Source organism: Phascolarctos cinereus, unplaced genomic scaffold (genome assembly GCF_003287225.1).
Source record: "Phascolarctos cinereus isolate Bilbo 61053 unplaced genomic scaffold, phaCin_HiC Scaffold_2;HRSCAF=192, whole genome shotgun sequence".
NCBI classification, from domain to species: domain Eukaryota; kingdom Metazoa; phylum Chordata; class Mammalia; order Diprotodontia; family Phascolarctidae; genus Phascolarctos; species Phascolarctos cinereus.
In genome coordinates this window covers 332765820-332786540 of record NW_027555625.1, presented here as the reverse complement: position 1 = coordinate 332786540, position 20721 = coordinate 332765820, and the positions used below count along the sequence as shown (strand labels likewise).

The window sequence follows — 20721 nt, the reverse complement described above, 5'->3', positions numbered from 1 at the left end:
ATCACATAATTGTTAACAAAAAATCTGATTATGCAATATTGTATTAAAATTTTTAAATATTTATTACACTTGCACTATTGTTAACTGCTTATCACACAATTCAGAAACAATCTAAATTATATTTCCTACATGTTGACTATCATACATGTAAACAAGTCATTACACACACATATTTCTGACAATGAGTGCTGGACCTCCTGACAATACATGACATGTTCACCTGCCAACCTGCTTGTTAAAGCCTGTCAGCAGACTTAATCATTGATTAATTATAACTTGTATTTTGTGTGGTTAGTTGGAAAATAATGTAATCACTACAACTTTAATTCTGCTATACTGCAGATGATACATGTATGAATGATTTTTCAAAATTTTATTCTCTTCTCTTTTTTATGCTTTTACCAAGCCCCTTATTTATTTTTATTCAATGCCACCCAATTGCACCAGAGGCTACTACCACCCCCCTGAATTGTTCCAGCACCCCTTAGGGGCAATATCACCCACTCTGGGAACCTCTAATCTAAGACAATTCCAAAAAAACTCACGATGGAAAATGCTATCCGCATCTAGAGAAACAACTATGGAGTGTGAATGCACATAGAAGCATACTATTTTCTCACTCATTTTTTTTCTTTCTCGTGGTTTCACCTTTTGTTCTGATTCTTCTTTCACAACATCAGAATGTAGAAATATTTTTTTAATATGATTGTACATATATATAGCCTATATCAGATTGCTTGCCATCTTAGGGAGGAGTGAGGGGAGAGAGAAAAAAATTTGGAACTCAAAATCTTATAAAAGTGAATGTTGAAAACTGTGTTTACACATAATTGTAAAAAAAAATTTTTAAAAAAGAAAATAAAAACAGGGGGAAAAGAAATGTAAAAAAAATTAAAAGATTTATTTTCCTTTATTCTCCTCATTATTTATCTTCCCTTTCTGTCTATTCTAGACTTTTATTCTTTGATTCATGAATCTCATACTTATTTAGTTCTTCTTCAGTCTCTGTATTTGTCATGGAATTAAAGTTTCTCAGGAACCTGTTTTGGGTTCCTTTTTCTAAATATTATCCACATTATTTTCTCGTAGGTCTTGTACCCTAGCGTACTTTTCTGTTGTGCCTCATTCAGAAAGACAAGATCCTGCAGGTGAGAGAAAGGATATTCCCACATGGCACGAATTTCCTATTTCCCTGATTGTACAGTTCATTATTAACCTTTGCCTTCCCCATGGTTATTTTTTCTCCATTTGCCATGAAATCTCTTCCAAGGGTCCATGCCCTCACATTTTTCTGGGTACCAGGTGCCTCTAGGTGCTCCAATTCCCCCTCTAGGACAAGATCAAATCCTTGCCAATTTTGCCCATTGTAAGTTTTCCACCTCTCTTTGTAGGGTATCTGTCTTCTCCCATGACAGCATTCATTACTCCCACAACTGAAACAAGATTCCTTTATTGCTTTTCTCTTATTTCTGTTCCTCCATTTGTCTCTTCAACTACCCTCCTGTAACATTTTTTCTTACTGAGAGAGTACATGAATTATTTCACCTTCATTGCTAACCACTGACTTGAAAAGGAGGCATCACACATTCTGCCTATCTTCTTCCTCTCCTCTCCCCTTTTATTGCCCTCCCATTCTGAAATTTAGTCCCACAAAATCATTGATTCACATATAGGCACAGGATTGTGTGGTTTAGTCCATGATGTTTCAGACCTGTTTCTCCACATCTTTTTTATTTGACTCTTCTACTTTAGCTCTTTTATCTTTCTGTTCTTTTAGAAAGAAATCTTTTAATGGCCTCTCTGTGGTTATTTTGCTGTTGTTGTCCTTGGCTGCTGTGTTCGTTTACCTTTCTGTTGTCTAGGGTGTTTGAGAAGCAAATAATTTGCTCAAGTCCAGTTTTCTTTCTAGAAATGTGTTGTATATTCTCTTTTTTTTTTTAACTCAATGTACATCTTTTTTCATCAATGAGTAGATTCAGATTTGCAAAGTATGTCACTTTGGATTGCATTTTGGGCTCCATTGCTTTTTGAAACACATTATTCCAGTCTCTCCTTCAGTTTTAAGTAGGTACAGAATTGTCTTGAGTAACTTGAATTATTTTACATTTTGAAGGTGTTTCTCCTGGTTGCTTGCAGAATGCATTATATTTCATCGAAATTGTTACATTTAACCACTATGTATCTTGGAGTTTGCAGCACAGGACTGTTGTTTTCTGGAGGCAATCTGTGGATTCTTTCTATTGGTACTTTGTTTTCTATGTTTAGAAGTTCTGGGTAGTTTTCTTCCACTATTTCTTGCATTATGGCATTCAGCTGTTTTGATTTGTCATTCTGGGAGACTTATCTTTAAGATGTTTCTATATATCTTATCTGTAAGATCATATTGCTTCTATGGAGATAAAATTTCTTTTAATGTTATTAATTTTTGCTTCTCTTGTTCCAGATTATTCTTCACTTCTGTGTTTTTGCATTGCCACTCAGTTATTCTCTCTTTTGTTTCATTGGTGAGACTTGCCACTGTGGATTTAAGTTTTTCTATTCTGTCAGTAATTTCTACCACGCATGCCATAAATTCTGTTTTCATGATTTATTCCTCTTTTAAACCATTCAGGAATATCTGTTATAGTTCCATGCTCTTATAGGAATCAACAGGGTCCCCTGTCTCATTAGATAGTGATTCATTTTTATTCATCTTGCAATATTTATTCAGAGATATCTGGACTCATTTAGCTGTGGAAGTCATATTCTTTTCTGCTATTAATATCTTCCTTGTTGATTTATCTGCTTATAGCTAAGTCTTCCTCCTTAACTGAGCCTTTCTCCTTCTAAGATCTTTGGTAATGTTAGTCATTTTTCCTTATTTTCCGCTAATACTCACCTTCTGACTCCTTCCCTTGTGATGGCAATTTTTCCAGGGACTGGACTCCAAAGTCATCTCAGCTTCCACTTGGCCTGGGAAATTCGTATTTCATCAGCTTTAGTCTCTGCCTTAAGTGACTTCTGAGGGGACCAGACTGGTCCCAGATGGGTACTGGTCTCTTTCCCTTAGGCTTGGTGGAGTACCACAGAGCCACACATGCCCCTCACCCCTATTCTCTCTGTTTCTTAGTTGTCTGGATGAGCTTTGTAGCAGCACAGAGCACTGTTGAGCTTCCATTGTAGTCAGAAAAAGCTCCTGCTTTTTGGTTTTCCATAGCACTTGGAGGAACGGTAGAGTTAAGTTCTGTTGCAGGTCAATGTGTGCTTGTACCATACCATTCTGCCTAAGCATAGTGGGTTGTCAGGACCAAATGTTAAGTGAGTTAAGGATAAGGGATAGCCTCCTCTGCTGTTACAGGCAGCTAGGTGGTGCAGTGAATAGAGTGTCCAGCCTGGAGTCAGGAAGACCTGAGTTCAAATCTGGCCTCAGACACTTACTAGTTGTGTGACTCTGGGCAAGTCACTTAACCCTGTTTGCTTCAGTTTCCTTATCTGTGAAATGAGCTGGAGAAGAAAATGGCAAACCACTGTAGTATCTCTGCCAAGAAAATCCCAAGTGGGGTCATGAAGAATTGGACACAACCGAACAACTCTAACATTCATTTAGTTTTTTCCTTTCTTGGGTTCTTGGACCATGGAAAGATTTGAAATTGCTTTAACTATTGCATAAAATTCCTACTTTAAAGAGATTTAAGAGGTCATGAGGATTGGAGAAGATTTCTAGTTCTCCATCTTCTTGTTCATGTGACCACCTTAGTTTTTTTTTCTATTTTTTAGATTTTTGACTTTGACTTAATATCCTTCTTGTTTCACATTTGGTTCACTGTTTTTCAGGGAGTCTGTTGCTTAGGCAAAGTTTTTCTTTTTCTTTTTTTTTTAAATTTTATTAATTTATTTTGATTTATCAACAATCACCTCCATACGCTTATGAGTTTAAAATTTTTCTCCCCTTCCTCCCCACCACCCTCACCAAGACAGTGCACAATCTCATATAGGCTATACATTTACATTCCTATTAAACATATTTTCACATTAGTGAAGTTGTAAGTAAAAATTAAAACCAATAAGAGGAACCATTAGAAAGAGGAAATAAAACTCAACAGAAGAGAAAAAAAAATGATAGCAATTCAACTTCTGTCGAGGGCCAGCACCGACAAGTCAGAGGATTCAGGCCATGCCAGGTTTTACCTGTTGTGTGTCCTCTGTCCGATGGCTGCCTAAGTCAGATACGTGGGCTCTCCAACCCCCTCCTGCTCTGTCTCTCTTGAAAACAGAAGGACCTTGAAGATTACAAGAGGCAAGGAAACTGTTCAGGGGGGGACTCCCCCTGGTTACTATTCCCATGAGAAAAATAATTGTTGATACTATTGCCTTTGCTACTCTGGGTGCTGTTCCCACGAGTAAAGTATAAAAACCCTAGCCCTCAGATTAATAAATGGAGCCTGTTCTTTACTTGCTACCCACCTGGCCCCCATATTTCTTTATCTCTGTCATACTCGACCGGCATTTAAACACAGTTGCAGATGCAGGCGTCTGCGGCAAACTTTCATAGTTCTTTCTTTGGATGTGGATAGCATTTTCCATCATGAGGCCTCTGGGGATGTCTTATATCCTTGTACTGATGAGAAGGGTTAAGTTTATCAATATTAGTCATTGCACAACATGGCTGTTACTGTGTACAATGTTCTCTTGGTTCTGCTCACTTCACTCAGCATCAGACCATATAAGTCTTTCCAGGTTTTTCTGAAGTCAGCCTCTTCATCATTTCTTATAGTACAATAGTATTTCATTACATTCATATACCACAACTTGCTTAGCCATTCCCCAATGGGACGGGCATCCTCTCAATTCCCAATTCCTTGGCACCACAAAAAGAGCTGCTATGTATATTTTTGTACATGTGGGTCCTTTTCCCATTTGTATGATCTCTTTGGGATACAGCCCTAGAAGTGCTATTGCTGGGTCAAAGGGTATGCACATTTTTATAGCCCTTTGGGCATAGTTCCAAATTGTTCTCCAAAATGGTTGGATCATTTCACAACTCCACCAACAATGTATTAGTGTTCCAATTTTCCCACATTTTCTCCAACATTTATCATTTTCCTGTTTTGACATGTTGGCCAGTCTGATAGGTGTAATGTGGTACCTCAGAGTTGTTTTGATTTGCATTTCTCTAATCGATAATGATTTAGAGCATTTTTTCATATGACTATAGATGGCTTTAATTTCTTCATCTGAGAACTATCTGTTCACATCCTTTGACCATTTATCAATTGGGGAATGGCTTGTAGTCTTATAAATTTGTCTTAATTCTCTACGTATTTTAGAAATGAGGCCCTTATCAGAGAGACTGGTTGTAAAAGTTCTTTCCCAATTTTCTACCTTCCTTCTAATCTTAGTTGCATTGCCTTTGTTTGTGCAAAAACTTTTCAATTTAATGTAATCAAAATTATCTATTGTGCTTGTCGTAATGTTCTATATCTCCTGTTTGGTCATGATTTCTTCTGTTCTCCATAGATCTGATAGACAAACTATTCCTTCTTCTCCCAGTTTGCTTATAGTATCAGCCTTTATATATAAATCATGAACCCATTTTGACTTTATTCTCATATATGGTGTGAGATTTGGATCTATGCCTAGTTTCTGCCATACTCTTTCGCAGTTTTCCCAATAGTTTTTTTCAAATAGTGAGCTCTTATCCCAGTAGCTGGGGTCTTTGGGTTTGTCAAATAATAGATTACTATAGTCATTGACTACTGTGTCTTGCATATTTAACATATTCCACTGATCCACCTCCCTATTTCTTAGCCAGTACCAAGCAGTTTTGATGATTGCTGCTTTATAATACAATTTAAGATCTGGAATTGCTAGGCCACCTTCCCCTGCATTTCTTTTCATTAGTTCCTTTGATATTCTGGACCTTTTGTTCTTCCAAATGAATCTTGTTATTATTTTTTCTAACTCTGTAAAATAATATTTTGGTAGTTTGATGGGTATGGCACTGAATAAGTAAATTAGCTTAATTGTCATTTTTTTATATTAGCTCAGCCTACCCATGAGCAACTGATGTTTTTCCAATTATTTAGATCTGATTTTATTTGTGTGAAAAGTGTTTTGTAATTGTGTTCATAGAGTTCCTGGGTTTGTTTCAGGAGGTAGACTCCTAAATATTTCATAATGTCTACAATAAGTTTAAATGGAATTTCTTTTTCTATCTCTTGCTATTGGGCTTTGTTGGTAATATATAGAAATGCTGATGATTTATGTGGGTTTATTTTGTAGCCTGCAACTTTGCTAAAGTTGTTTATTATTTCAAGTAGTTTTTCACTTGATTCTCTAGGATTCTCTAAGTATATCATCATGTCATCTGCAAAGAGTGATAGCTTTGTTTCTTAGGCAAAGTTTTTCTTGTGCCAAGTTGTTAATTCCCTTTCTAAGTCTTTCTTCCGTAATTCTCATTTCTTTTCATTTTTTTCCACAAGCACTCTTATTTCATTTATAAAAACTTTTTAAATTCTTTTTTTCTTAAACTCTGGCTTCATCTCTTCTAGGAATTCTAGTTAAACTTGTAACCAAGCTGTGTTTTCTTTTGAGGCTTTGCTCATAGATATTTTTGACTCATTCTCTTCCTCTGGATTTTGTATATTGATTGTTCCTGTCATCATAATAGCTTTTCATGGTGGGATTTTTTTTTTATTTTTTCAATCTTCCAGCCTACTTCCTGACTTCAGACTTTAAGATAGTGCTAGGCTATGTGAACTTCTGGAGGGAATGTCTGATCTTTCTTGGGGTATTAAGTGTTATGTATTACAGGATTTCAAGAACAGGCTAGCTTTTAGTGCTGCTGAAATGGTCTGATTCAGGGTAAAGTTTGATTGTGATTGTTGACTTTCTGGTCTAATCTTTTGGGGCTGAGTAACATACCTCAGGTCTTACCCCACATTGGAGTTCCAGTAGAGAGATGCTAGACTTAATATCAGCCAACTGAAAAGTTCTGTTGATTCAGAGTGACCGAACTATAGAGTCTCCTCTGATTTGGGATTCTAGACCTAGTTTTTCTTGCTATAAGATTCAGACTGAGCCAGAGGCTGGAATTGAGAAACCTTTCCCCATCCCCACTTTCCTCTCGGAGTCATAGACACACAGCTACTATTTTTTCTTAATCTGATCATCATCACTCAGAAGTGTTCTGCTTCTATAATCCATAATTCTGAAATTGCTCATCTCCTACAAACAGGGCAGTTTTGTTATTACCTTTTAAAAATTGAATACATACCTTTACAAGCTATGTAGTTCAAGTTTACAGTTTCATATTCAATCCTCTTTTTAGTATGTTGAAATATTGTTGATTATTAAGTTTATAACAAAAAGGAAATTTTTAAAAATGCATCCTTTCTTTTATCTCTTTTTGTACCTTATCTTATTAAACCAAAACTTCATCCTAATTGCAACCTCCAATTTATTCATTACATTCTGCTTTCCTAGTCTATCATTCCTGTTTAAGCCTCTTATTCCTCTCTTCAAATTCCTCTCTTCTCTTCTGTTTCTCTTGACCCTTTAGTTTACCATTTCAATATTAAATTTAATTCAAAGTTGAATTGGCCTGAAGAGCCATTTCAGAAAGCATGTATCCAAAACTTCCCTAGAAATGTACAGAGACTCCAAGAACATGGTGATTCATATCTCTGGCCTTTTGGGTTTGGTGAGCTTCCTAGATGCTTCTGGTCCAGTGGTGGTCCAGTGCTGAAAAGAGAAGGGTCAGAAAGGAAAGGGAGAAAGGATAGGTAGATATCAGATGACATAGAGATGATAGTTTAAACCATGAAAGCTGATAAAATCATCAAGTGAAATAGCATTAGGAGACAAGAATAGGACCCAGGTCAGAGCCTTAGGGGACACCCAAGGGTAGTGGGCATGACCTGGAGGAAGATCCAGTAAAGGATACAGAGAAGGGGCAAGCAGATAGATAGAAGGATAACCAGGAGAGAGCAGTGTCATAAAAACCTAGAGAAAAGAAGGTATCAAGCAAAAAAGGGTGATCAACAGGGCCAAAGGTTGCAGAAAGGTAAAAAAGAATGAGGACTGAGAAAAAGTCATTAAATTTGAAAATCAGAAGATCATTAGTAACTTCAGAGAGAGTAAGTTTCTGATAAACAAAGTTTTGGCAGAATGATAAAGTCAGAAGCCAGACTGGAAAGAGTTAAGAAGAGAGTAAGAGTCATGTCTGACTCACAGAGCCTTCTTAGGTTTTTAGAAAGGCTGCCACTTACTGCAGAAAGAGAAGGTGACCAGAATCAGGAGACCTGCATTCAATTCCTGACTATGCTACTGGGTGACTTTCAGCAAGTGACTTCCTCTTTCTGCACTACAACTTTCTCCTCTATAAATTGGGACTAATGATACACTACCCAACCTCATAGAGTTGTTGTAAAGAAAGTGCTTTGAAATCTTTAAAGCTCTATATAGAAAAAGGAGTTATTATATTCTACTTGGAATACCTGTGTTTGTACTACTTGTCAAGTCACTTCACTCTTCTGGGCCTCAGTTTCCCAAATTATAAAATGGGAATAATATTGTTTATATATAAAACGAAGGAGTTGGACTTTCAGCTCCGATTCTATGTTCCTAGGTTGTGCACCACCTTCAGCACAGAGGAATTTGAAGCTGCTATTGCGACTGGAGGCATTGTGCACCAGAAGCTAGCCCAATCACGACAGCAGGAAGTGAATTCTGGGGCTTGTAAGCATTGAGGGATGGGGCTAGACTGGAGGTCCAGGGAAGGACTACCCTTAAGATGATCTGCCTAATATAATGTTGGGACCAGGACGCTGTGGTCCCAGGGCAGATACCAATGGGTATCTTTTAGATCTATCTTTTAGATGGATGTTTGCTTAATCAAACCAGCTCGAGGAAGGGAGCTTGTCCCCTTTAAGAAGGCGGGGGGAGGAGGGAGGAGAGGGAGTTAGAATCTGCAGCTGTCGCACAGCTGGGCTGAACCAGCTGCTTCAGGGCGGGATTTTGCGGGGTCTGGGTGGTGTCTTGGGCTCTGGCTTGGGCACAGGCTCTGCCTCTGCTTCTGCCTCTGGCTCCAGCTCAAACCCGGGTTCAGGCTCCGCGTCCTGCTGCACCTCCTCATGGCTCCACGGTCCCTCACCCACGTTATGCTGTTGCTGGGCGGTGCTGTTGCCGTGCTGGGCTCAGTGCTCTTCTTTGTATGGAAGGCCTACGTCAGTGAAGGTAGCGGGCGGCGACGGAGGCCCTGGTGGGAAGCGGAGCTGAGCCCCTACGTGGGGGAGGTGAGCGGGATAGCTGGGCTAGGCAAGAGGAGGGCAGCGAGCCCGGCACGGAGCCCTGGAGAATACGGGGAACAATACGCTCTGGGCACCAACTCAGGGTGGATCAGATATCATCCGCCCATCTCCGCCTCTTAGGAGAGCCGGCGAGGGGCGCCAGGTGGGCGATGGAGTGACCTTGGGGTTTTCTCAGCTAGTTAGCTTACTCAACTTAGTCTGGGTTTCTCTATATGAATCTCTGTGCTTACACATCTATGATTTCGTGTGTGCATCTGTGTGTGCGCACAACCATGTGTGTATAGTTTTGTCTCACTTTTTGTATGTGTCTCTGTCTGCATTTCTGTTCCTCGGGCTGTACTAGCCTGCGTCCTAATCTATCTACTTGGTGTGTTCTAAGGTCTTTACCCTACCCTGTCTTATAGGCCTGGCCAGTTCCTATGATAATCTAGTTTTCTTACTTCCAGCATCTATACTCCTAAAGCTGAAAGGGCCCTTCCGTATGGGCTAGTTATATTCCCCTCATTTTACAGATGAGGAGACTCATCTTCCCAAGGCATGCTCAGATATTAAGAAGCAAAACCAGGAGTCAAACTTACATACTGTGATACCACAGCCATTAATGTTCTCACTTGGTTCCCATAAACTGGGTGATGCCTAGTCTCCTGCTTGTCCCGGCTAACAAATGGAGAACCTGCCTTTCCCTTATATTACAGAATTAGAAAATGATATATTCCCATGGAGACTTGAGGGGAAAGTCCTCTCTCTCAAACCAATGCTACGTAGTCCAAGAAGGATCTTAGAAAATGCACAGCTCTTTTGCTAAGGAAGGGTCACACAGATTTGTTCTTGGTACCTTTGGAGCCTAAGGTTGGTGTTTGGAACGTGTGAATGTCCTTTTCATTGCATTTAGTAGAGAGCTACTGTTGATGATGCCTTCTCAAATTGGGATCCTTTCTTAGACAACAAGGGAGGGTCAGGTATTTCCCAAGGGCTGACTAGGGGCTCTAATGTCTCCCAAGAAAGAGCACAGGATACAAAGCCTGTATTCTCTATTTTGATTCTGTGTTTCTGCATCTGCTTTCTCTGCAGTTGGATCCGGATGAGCGACAGGTCCTGGTGCTGGGCCTCGATGGAGCTGGGAAAAGCACCATCCTCCACTGCCTCTCCGGCCATGGAGCCAAAGAGCGCATGGCTCCCACCTGGGGTTTCAACTCTGTTCGGCTCCCCACGGAGAGCTTCCAGATGGATTTGCTAGAGGGTGAGCTTGGCATAGTCAATGCCCATATCAAGAGAAGGAATGGGGGAAAATAATTATAAGGCACTCAGGAAGTAAAAAATAAATTGTTAATGACATATATGTCATATATATAAAAAATAAATTGTGAATGACATATATGTCATATATATATATATATATATATATATATATATGTATGTATGTATGTATTCTGCCAAGCCCAGAGCTATTACAAGAAAGAATCATAAAATCACAAAATGTCACAAATGGAAGGGATATGAGAGACCTGGTCTACCTCTCTTGTTTCAGAGATGAGCAGAAATATTCCCCCTTCTCAGGAAGCTGTCTCTTGGGGGAGACAAAATAATGAAGCAGTAATACAAGTCACTACTGTATATGCTTGAAGCTAGAGTATATGGTACAGACTCTGAGCCCTGTAGGTATAGGGGCTGGGGGAAAATCTGAGTGGGCTGGGGGAAAATCTGAGTGGGCTGAAGAAGTGGAGAAAGGATTGTTGGAGGTGGTGGGGTTCCAGTTGGTTGCTGTAGGGTGGACAGGATTTGTATGGGAAGGGAGAAGGAAGGATGTTTCAGGCTCAGGGGAGGTCTGTACAAGCAAAGGGCACAGAGTTAGAAATGAGCTTGGTGTGTGGGAGAACAACCAAGATAATGACCTTGATTCAATTCAGCAGGTATTTATTAGGTGCCTACCACGCACCAGGCGCTATACTCAGCACTGGGAATAGTCATGGACCTATGATTTCATAAACTTCCAGGTGAGGAAATTTCCCTCTAGCAATGCAGGTTGGTACCTCCTCTGCAACCTTTAATCCAAGAGAGCTGTCTAGAACACTAATAGATAGAACTATCTCTTGGGGAGACAATGACTAGCCCTGGGAAGTTTTCTGGCTTCAAAGCCAGCTTTCTATCCACTATGATAAGGGATGCAAAGAAAAAAAAAACCCAGGTTCTCCCCTCAAGGAGCTTACATTCTGCTGCGACTGAGAAAAAAACACATATACAGGTAAGTAAATGCAGAATACAAAGTAACTTTACTGTAATGGGCATCACCAATAACTAAGGAAATTGGGAAAGATGTGTCTCTGTAGGAGGCAAGCAAGGTTGCTCAGCAGAGAGGAGGGCTTTCCTGGAGAGAGGAACCTTTAGGGTGAGGGACTAGTAGCAGGAATGGGCGTGTTGTACAAGTATGTGTGAGTGAGATTAGGCAAAATGATGATGCTAGCTCAGAGGTCAGAAAGTGGTCAGTGAATGGAGAGTTTCTAAGGCCACCAGGATGGTTTGATGCTTTTCACAGTACGTAGTAGGATGTGGTGGAGAAAACTCTTGATTTGGAATCGGAGAACTGAGTTTGACTCCTGGTTCTGCTATTTTGGGTTTTTGTTTCAAGTCCCTTCCCCACTCTGGGTTTCAGTTTCTGGATATATCAAATGCAAGATTTGAATCAGATCAGTTTCTTAACTTGGGGTCCATGGACTATGAATAGGTTTCAATGGATCTTTAAGTTTTAAAAAAAATATTTTAATAACTATATTTCATTTATTTATTTTATTTTTATTTTTTTTATATTTTTAGACAATTGGGGTTAAGTGACTTGGCCAGGGTCACTCAGCTAGTAAGTGTCAAGTGTTTGGTCTGAGGCCACATTTGAACTCAGGTCCTCCTGACTTCAGGGCCACTGCGCCACCTAGCTGCCCCTATAACTGTATTTCAACATAATTGATTTCCTTTGTGTTTTCGTTGATACATTTAACATTCTTTGAAGGGGTCCACAGGCTTCACCAGACTGCCAGGACACAAAACAAGATTAAGAACTCTGGAATAGATGATCTCTAGGGTCTTTTTCTACCATTAACCTGGTGATCCTTCTGTCTGTCTCTCCCTCCGTTTCTCCCTCTCAGTTGGTGGGAGCCAGAACCTTCGCTTTTACTGGAAGGAGTTCCTGAGTCAGGCAGATGTGCTGGTGTTTGTGGTAGACTCTGCTGACCGGCTACGGCTGCCCTGTGCTCGGCAAGAGCTGCACATGCTGCTGGCAGAAGATCCGGACCTGCCTGTGGTTGTAGTAGCCAATAAACAAGTGAGTGAGTCAGCTCTTGAGGGATGAAGCAAGAACTTGTCTTTAGCACCAGCTCCTATAGTTATTCAATAATAATTTTAATGATTGCTAAGTTTTTTAAAACTAAGTTTTTATTGATATCATTTGCTTTTTTATATTGACGCAATTTTCCCCAATATCATTCTCCCTTCCCCTTCCAGAGAACCGTCCCATATAATAGATAGTTTTGAAAAAGACAAATAAGAGAAAAAGAGGGGAAAATCAGCATAATTGATCAGTACATTAAAGTAGCCTGAAAATGTATGATGTACCATAATTTTCGACTTCTTATCTCTGCAGAAGGGTAGAGTGGTCGCATATTCTCCTATTTCTTCTTTTGAACCATGATTTTTCTTTGTGATTTTGTGGCATTCACTTTTTTGTGTGTTTCTGTTTACATTATTGTTTTCTTGGCTCTGCTTACTTCCCTCTGCCTCAGTTCATGTAGCTCTTTCCATTTTTCTCTATATTCATTACCTTCTTCATTTCTTATAAGGTAGGGCAATATTCCCTTACATTCATGTATTACAGTTTGTTTGGCCATTTCCCAATCAGGCATCAACTCAGTTTCCAGTTCTTTGCTGCTACCAAAAATGCTGCTAGAAATACCTTGGTGTGTATAGGGATTTTTCTTCTTATCTTTAAAGCTGTAGAGAGGGTGGTCTCCATGGGATCACTGTAATTTCTATACAGCTTTAAAGTTTACAATCTTTTTTGTCTCCAACATTCTTCAGAGTTAATTAGTACAAGCATTATTATTATCCTCACTCTTAAAGGGAACAAACTGAGCTTCAGCTTGGGTAAGTGACTTGCCCGAGGCAATTTCCTTATCTGCAAAATGGCGCTGATGATGATAATAGCTTCTAACTCCAGGGGTTGTGGTGAAGATAAAATGAGATACTGAAAAGAGCTCTGCAAATCTTAAAGTGACATGTAAATAATAGCTGCTAGTCATAGCAGGAAATGGCAAAATTCAAATTTGAACCCAAGTCACAAGATTGTGGGATTTAGGGGTAGAAGGGACCTTAGAATCATCCAGTCCCGTTTCTCCCTCTCCAGTTTCACAGCTTAGGAAACTGAGGTCCAGAGGGGATAATGACCTTGCCCAAAGTTACTCAGTTAGTAAATGCTAAGGCAAGGAATTAAGCCTGTCTTCCAAGTCCATATCCCTTGTTCTTCTCCTCTACCATAGCTGCTCAGAGATGACTCAACTTGGGGGCTGTACCTATGTAGGACATATGGGTTTTAAAGAAGGAACAAGACTTTAGAGATGATCTCATTTTGTAGGTGAGAAGACTGAGGCCCAGACAGGAAAATTAACTTGCTCAGACTTTGCGTAAGGAAGATTAATCTGGCAGCAGTGTTGAAGGATGAAGGGAAGGGAGAGTAGATTTACAGGCTTATTAAGAAGCCAACACCAGCTGTGTGACCTTAGGCAAGTCACTTAACCCCGACTGCCTCACCAAAAAAATTAATTAATTAATTAATTAATTAATTCATAATTTTTAAAAAAGAAGCCAACAGATTTTACTGTAATTTCATTTGTTTAAAATGGAATCTGGTGTAGGGAAAGAACATTGGATTTGGATTTGGATTCAGAAGACTAAACTAAGCTATTTCCTTTCTTTGGGATCATTTACTGATCTGCAAAATGAAATTCAACAATTATTAATTACCTACTATATGCAAAGCACCATGCTAGATGTTGAGGATATGAAAATCAAAGGAGAAACAGCCTATACCTTCAAGAAGCTTACATGGTACTGGGAATTCAAACCAAAGACTCTTGATTCCCAGTTCAGGGTTCATTCCAATACAAACATCTCCCTAAACTAGCTGGAGTTCTAGAACAAGGGTGAGGAGAATAGGGAAGGGAAAGCTGACTATCATGGATGAGGACATGATGACAGAATTCAGTTAGATGATGTCTTAAGGTCCCTTTCCATCTTTATGTCCTAAAGTCCTTCTACTCATATAAAGTCCCTAAGCTGAGGCATCCTTTAAAGCTATGTTGTAATGGAAAAGAACAAGGGACTTAGAGTCAACAGACCTGGGTTGTAGATCCTCTGATTCCCCCCCACCCCCCATTTTTATCTAAGAGCCAGCGTCTACAATGGGAAGCATGGCATATATATATATATATATATATACACACACACACACACACACACACACACACACACATACATACACATATATATTCACACACACACACACACATATATAAATAAAACATGATATATACATGGGAAATCATTGAAGGCTATTCCATATATATATATATATTATATATATATATATAAAATATGTGCAATGGAAATTGTTGAAGCCATTCCAGAGGGAAAGCACTGGGGTGGATTGGAAGAAGAGGTAGGAATGGGGAGGAGGGAAGGAAGTGGATCAGGAAAGGTCTCCTGCAAAAGGTTAGGATTTGAACCAGGGAAGTCAGGAAGTAAATCAGGGAAGTCAGGGAGTAAGGAAGTAAGAAGGGAGGGCATTGCAGGCATGGGGGACAGCCAATGAAAAGAATCCCTCCTGCAAAGACCCACCACTATCCAGTATTTAATCAGCAAAGCTATGCAGGGACCACCAGAATGACTGGAGGTAACAGGGGTGGGGGGTTAGAAAGAGAATAATGAAAGATGAAAGAGGTGGTAAGGGCGGGTAGATATTGGAGATGAGAGAAGAGTTGAATCCATACTAAGGGACTCTACTGTTTTGCCCTCCCCAAATTCCCCTCACCCAAAGCAGGGCTAATGGACACAGGCCCTCTGTGGGTAACCCAACTGTAGTGTGACAAATGCCATAGTATTGCCATTCAGACTTGGCTCCCTCTTCATCTGTAGGACAAGAGTGAGGCCTTGAGTGTGGCTCAGCTGCAGCAAGAACTGGACCTGCAAGCCTTTGGCCAGCGTGAGTTCTTTTTGCTGCCAGCCAGCATTCCCCCAGCTGGGCCAGGCTCCTCACCTCCAAGCATTCACCATGTCTGGACACTGCTATTGGACCTTCTCTCCCAAGCTTGACTGGAAATATACCTCCTGGGGTAAGGGCTCCCCACTCACCTTCCCACCCAGCCCACAACCTTCAGGTTGGAGAGGTGCTTTTCTGAGGATCACTGAAAGCCCTGGATTTGGAGTCAAGACCTAGGTTCCAATCTAGACCTTCAGGGAAGTCACTTCACCTCACCTGTGTCCTCATCTGTAAGATGAGGGGTTGGTCCAAAGTGGTTCTTTTTAGGTATAAAATCCTGAACCTTGATCCTAAAATCATAATCCTGGTGCTCAAATGAAAAGAATTTAGGAGCTCAATAGATACTGTTGGCTTCCTTCTTTTCCTTAGGCTCCTGGGTAAATCAGGCTCCCTGGAAAGAAATCCATGGAGGGATACTTTCCTTCTCTGCCTACTGTATCTGGGATGACTAGGGCAGTGGTCACCTTTCAGGGAGCCCCAGAGTGAGCAGCCCTTTTAAGCTCTGCTCTCAGCAGAGCCCTTGGCTCTCAGGCCACAAAGTGGCCCTTTGGATAACCTGCCTACAGTGCCAAACCATCTCATACAGGAAGTGGCTTATAAATGATACTATGGTATAAGAGAACACTGGATTTGGAGTCAGAAAACCTGGACTCGAATTTAACTGTTACTTATGATCCATCTGACTGCAAGCAAATTGCTTCTTTCCTTGGCAAAAGAACCCCTGTCTCACAGGGTCATGGTGAGGCTTAACAGAACTTGGTGCTACTGACCTCACGGGGTTGTTGTGGGCAAAGTGTTCTGTGAATTGTAAAGCACCATGGAAATATGAACTGTTATTTTTTTATTATTAAGGAAGCATGGCATAGCAGATAGTCAGGAAAACCAGGGTTCAAGCCTCACTTCCGACTGAGTCTGGCTATGTGGCCTCAGTTAGGCTGCTTTGCATTTCTTGGATTACAAATTACAGAACAGGTGTTGGTACAGGAAGTTTCCTGACTCGAAATTCCTTACACTACTGAAATCATAGGTCAGGGCTAATTCCCCAATTATTTATTGGTGTTATGTTATTCACTGTTTGATTTGCTTCATGGGTTAGCATGAAGGTGGATGAAGAAAGCTTATTTTCAGGGTCTGACTAGTGGTTAGATGGGGAGTATATAGTTTTCATGTAGGTATTGCAAAGGGACAGAGCTGGGCCTAGAACTGAACCGAAGATAAAGTGGGATTGCCTTTGAGAAACTACAGCACTTTTAATGATCCCAAGCTGCTAGCTGCAGTAAAAGCCCCCTCCCCCTTTTTTTTTTGGGGGGGGTCCATTGGAGCATTTTATTTGTATGTATGTTTTACACCCTTAGAAGAAGAATCCCAGGATTTTTCCTTCTGTGTTTTCATCTTGCTTCCTCGTGGTCCATGATGCCAGCTGAGGTTGCAAGCACAATGAACCCAAACTGACGGGATGGGTAGCAGATTATTCTGCCACTTTTCCAGATCTTTCAATTGAACATCAAATCTGGGGCTCATTACACCACACTTGTTTAATCTGCCCATGAAGTTCACAACGAATTCTCCTGCTCTGTGATAATCAATGATCTCAATCAACAGTTAAGAACTGGGTTACTTAAGAGCACGGCCTAATGAGAACCTGGCATTTTCCTCGCTTTTCTGCATTGCTGGTATTTTTCAGAGCATCTGCCAATCCATTCATGCATACCATGGTGGCAGTGTTACAAGATGGCAGAAAGAGGACAGGATGGGTGAGTGTGGAGAGATATGGGAAGTGCAAAAGCCCTTCTTCTTAAGGCCAGCATTTCATCCAGTGATGCTATAAGGCTGGGAATCATGAAATGCCACATTGTCTGAAGAATCAAAAGTACCAGTGACCCAAAGGACAGTGAGGAGATTGAACAGTGAAAAGGACAAAAAGTGAAGTGGTGAGTACAAAAAAGTACATATTACCAGTGATGAATTTGAAGAATGGTGTGGAGTCTACTATGGAGGACAAGTATGACTAGAAGTAGGCTGGTTATGGTGCAAGAACATGGCATCCAGAACATATTAAAAGAATTCAAAAAGGCCCTCAGCGCATTGGGGAGAGCATCTACAGACAATGATGGACAGCATGTGAGATGGCTGCAACTCGACAGGTTTGAAATCTGGACCAGTGGAAGAAGTGCTCATGCCAGTTTCATTTCCAGGATCTGACTCTACCAAGGGTACAGTGATTGCCAAGTTCCTTTCCCTAGGCTCCTGGAGGCAATGACATTAACAGTTCACATCTAGTTACTTCTAGGCATCTATCCTTCCCTGGGCTCTGGCCCTGGCCTATTGTGATCGACACGTTTCCAAGTCTCCTCCTAGGGCTGTAGTAGTCTAAAAGTGTTCTTATTTCAGTGACATTGATATTGAGGATATGTTCTCCAAGCAGGTTCTGGGGAAAAAAATGCCAACTTCTGTACTTACTTGCTTCTTGACCTGAAGTCAGGGGAGAAGATTAACTTTTGTGGACTAACAGGCACTTTGCTGAGGTCTCCCTGTCACTGTACTATGACCCTGGCCAGACCCGCCATCTCTCCAGCTCCCTTCCTCAGGGCTGTGACACTCCAAAACAAGCACAAACTGTTAGTAAGATGATGGAAAAAGCTGTTGGGTAGTACATTGAGTCAGAGTTGTGCTACTTTGTGTGACCTTAGACAAGTTACTTCCTCTTCTTGAGGCCTGTTTCATCAACTTTTAAAGGGCAGGGCTGATGATCTCAGATTCTGCCCAACTTTAAAATCTTGTCTTGCATATTATTACAGACTGTCAAGAGTGAAGCTATCCATGTACTGTGCATTAACTCTTCTCCTGCATCTATCCACATAGGCTCACAGGGGCAGAAAACTGCTTAGTGAAATCATCCCATTAGGTCAGCAGGACTGCGCTTGAGCTTCAGTCCAAGATAGCAACCTCCCCATTTAAAATTTCTACAGGAAGCAGGCTCAAATTCCAGACTCAAATCATGTTTCCTGGTGCTGTTATTTATATATTGAAGGGTGGTCGACATGGCCAGGAAGGACAAAATGACTAAAACTGTGGATGTCATTAATGTAATGGCCTGCCCAAGAGGGCATGGAGATCATTCCACTGGGCTTTTAGACCTTGGAAGGCTGTGAAATACTGTAATGGTGTCAACTGTTAACGGACTTGTAGTGAATTTAAAATCTCTACTAGCTATCTGCCACTGTCAGGCTGGCACTCTCAGGGAATGCAAACAAATTCTATAGTTAATTCTACTAAACATCATCAAGTGTTCTAAAGCCAAATTACAGTGTGAATTTTAATTTATTCATGCTAATGTTCCCTTTGAAGCAGTTAATAACCATACTGGAAGTATGGTTAAGGTATGAAAATAATACTTGTATGGGAGTAAAGAGGCTTGAATTCTTGTCTGGGCTTTACCACTAACTGTACCTGTGACCTCTTTGGGACCCATCTGCAAAATGGGTTAGACTAGATGATCTCTAGGTCCTTTCTAGCTCTGAAATGCTAGAGTTCTAACGTCTCTTTATGATCACACACATACGCATACACACACACCCCACTCATATGTGTTGACATAGATGATAGATATAAAGCTAGTTCTGTATGTAGGTAATGGGGGAAAAAATTTGGTATGAGTCACATCAGGTAAAAAGTTTGATTTAGTTCTCTCCATCAGGAAAAACATCCAACTCCCTTGCTTTTTAGATTTAGAAAAAAGAAATTTAGGGAGGTAAATTTTTATTAAGTAAATCTAAAAGTAACAAAAATAAACTTCAATTCCACAATGTAGCTAAATTAGAGGAGCAAGATACATAAAAGTGAGGCAAGAATGAGTGAAAGAAGGCTTAGTAAGTTTGGAAGTTTGTGTCCTAGAAGAATACTTATTCATCATACCCCTCAGTCTATTTTTGTTGTAAACAAAAATTATCACTGCCACTTGAAATTCTAATTAGCTGTCTAGCCATTTAGAAAAGTCTTATTTCCCATGGAATCTTAAAAGGTCATTTTATGCGGCAAGTATCTATTTAAGATTTTAGAAATGCCCTTTGCAATTTTAAGAGTTTGTCTAGGTCCTTTAGCCATCAGAATAATTTCCTGCCTTTCCTTTAGCCTATGTACCATAGCTTCCTTATTCTATAATAAATATATTTGGAATCAATATTGCTGTTAGACTTTGTGAATACTTTTCTCATCACCCAAAAAATCAGAGTCAGGGTCATTTGAGAATTTTTTTAAAAGCTTCACTGGAAATATTCTTCAGGAATGATGCTGCATGGAAGAGCTAGAGGCTCCTGGGAATTGTTACCTGGGCTTGCCAATCACAGCATTATCACTTCTTTTTAAGGTGTCGCTCTCCTCCCTTGATTCATAGCTAATCATTGTGCTTCACAATGGAGATTGTTAAATTCCTCATCTCAGCTGGTACCCAACAGGACAAAATAAGAACATAAAGATTCTTTGCTAAGGACTCTTAGCTGCCTTTTAGTTCTGGTGCTTCTTTCTCAGCTACTTCTGAGAAATAATTTTTCTCACTCAAATCTGACCCTTTGGAACTTGGCTCCCAAACTATTCTGCTGTAAAGACAACCCTGGCAACCCAGCTCCTTTTACTACCTGAATTCCATGCTGCTAGCTCCTACCCTATAGCTTCTGCCTTGGAGGATCCAGCCTAGATATGCATGCCCCCTTCTCTGATCCCAAATTTACCTTGCTGTTAGACAGCAGCTACATCAAGAACTTATGTGTACAGAGCCCCTGTCTTGACTGACTTTAACTAGATTAAAAACCTCTTGAGAGATATAGGATTTAATGTGACAAAGGATCTAGAGATCATGCAATCTAATGTCATCACTTTAAACTAGGAATCCAAGGCCCAAGGAAATGAAGGAATGTGCCCAATATCACACAAATAGGGAACAGGAAAAGCAGGATTTGAACACAGGCCCAGTGACTGCAGATCTACTGTTTTTCCACCATAACAGTTTAGGAAGGTTAAATGCCTACTGATGGTCTAAACAATTTATCAATTGCTCCCCATGACTAGGATCTTTCATATTTGGTTCTAGAACTCAGCTCATTCAGCATATTGCTCTGAATACTTTTTTCTTCA

The 20721-nt window shown here is 40.3% G+C and overlaps 1 protein-coding gene across 1 annotated transcript; it reads left to right on the top strand.

Moving 5' to 3' along the window:
- The first annotated feature begins 8954 nt into the window (after window positions 1-8954).
- On the top strand, window positions 8955-19771 carry ARL10 (ARF like GTPase 10). The gene is made up of 5 exons (XM_020998591.2): window positions 8955-9275; window positions 10362-10530; window positions 12428-12603; window positions 15468-15664; window positions 17276-19771. The coding sequence occupies exons 1-4, from the start codon at window positions 9114-9116 to the stop codon at window positions 15642-15644; spliced, it is 684 nt and encodes a 227-aa protein (XP_020854250.1). The 5' UTR covers window positions 8955-9113; the 3' UTR covers window positions 15645-15664; window positions 17276-19771.
- Window positions 19772-20721: the final 950 nt, after the last annotated feature.

What these genes read in the sequence shown, in the direction of transcription:
- ARL10 (XM_020998591.2), top strand. Translation starts at nt 9,114, where the DNA reads ATGGCTCCACGGTCCCTCACCCACGTTATGCTGTTGCTGGGCGGTGCT. An exon ending in CCAGATGGATTTGCTAGAGG is followed by an intron (nt 10,531 to 12,427) that starts GTGAGCTTGGCA and finishes TCTCCCTCTCAG; the next exon opens with TTGGTGGGAGCCAGAACCTT. An exon ending in TTGTAGTAGCCAATAAACAA is followed by an intron (nt 12,604 to 15,467) that starts GTGAGTGAGTCA and finishes CTTCATCTGTAG; the next exon opens with GACAAGAGTGAGGCCTTGAG.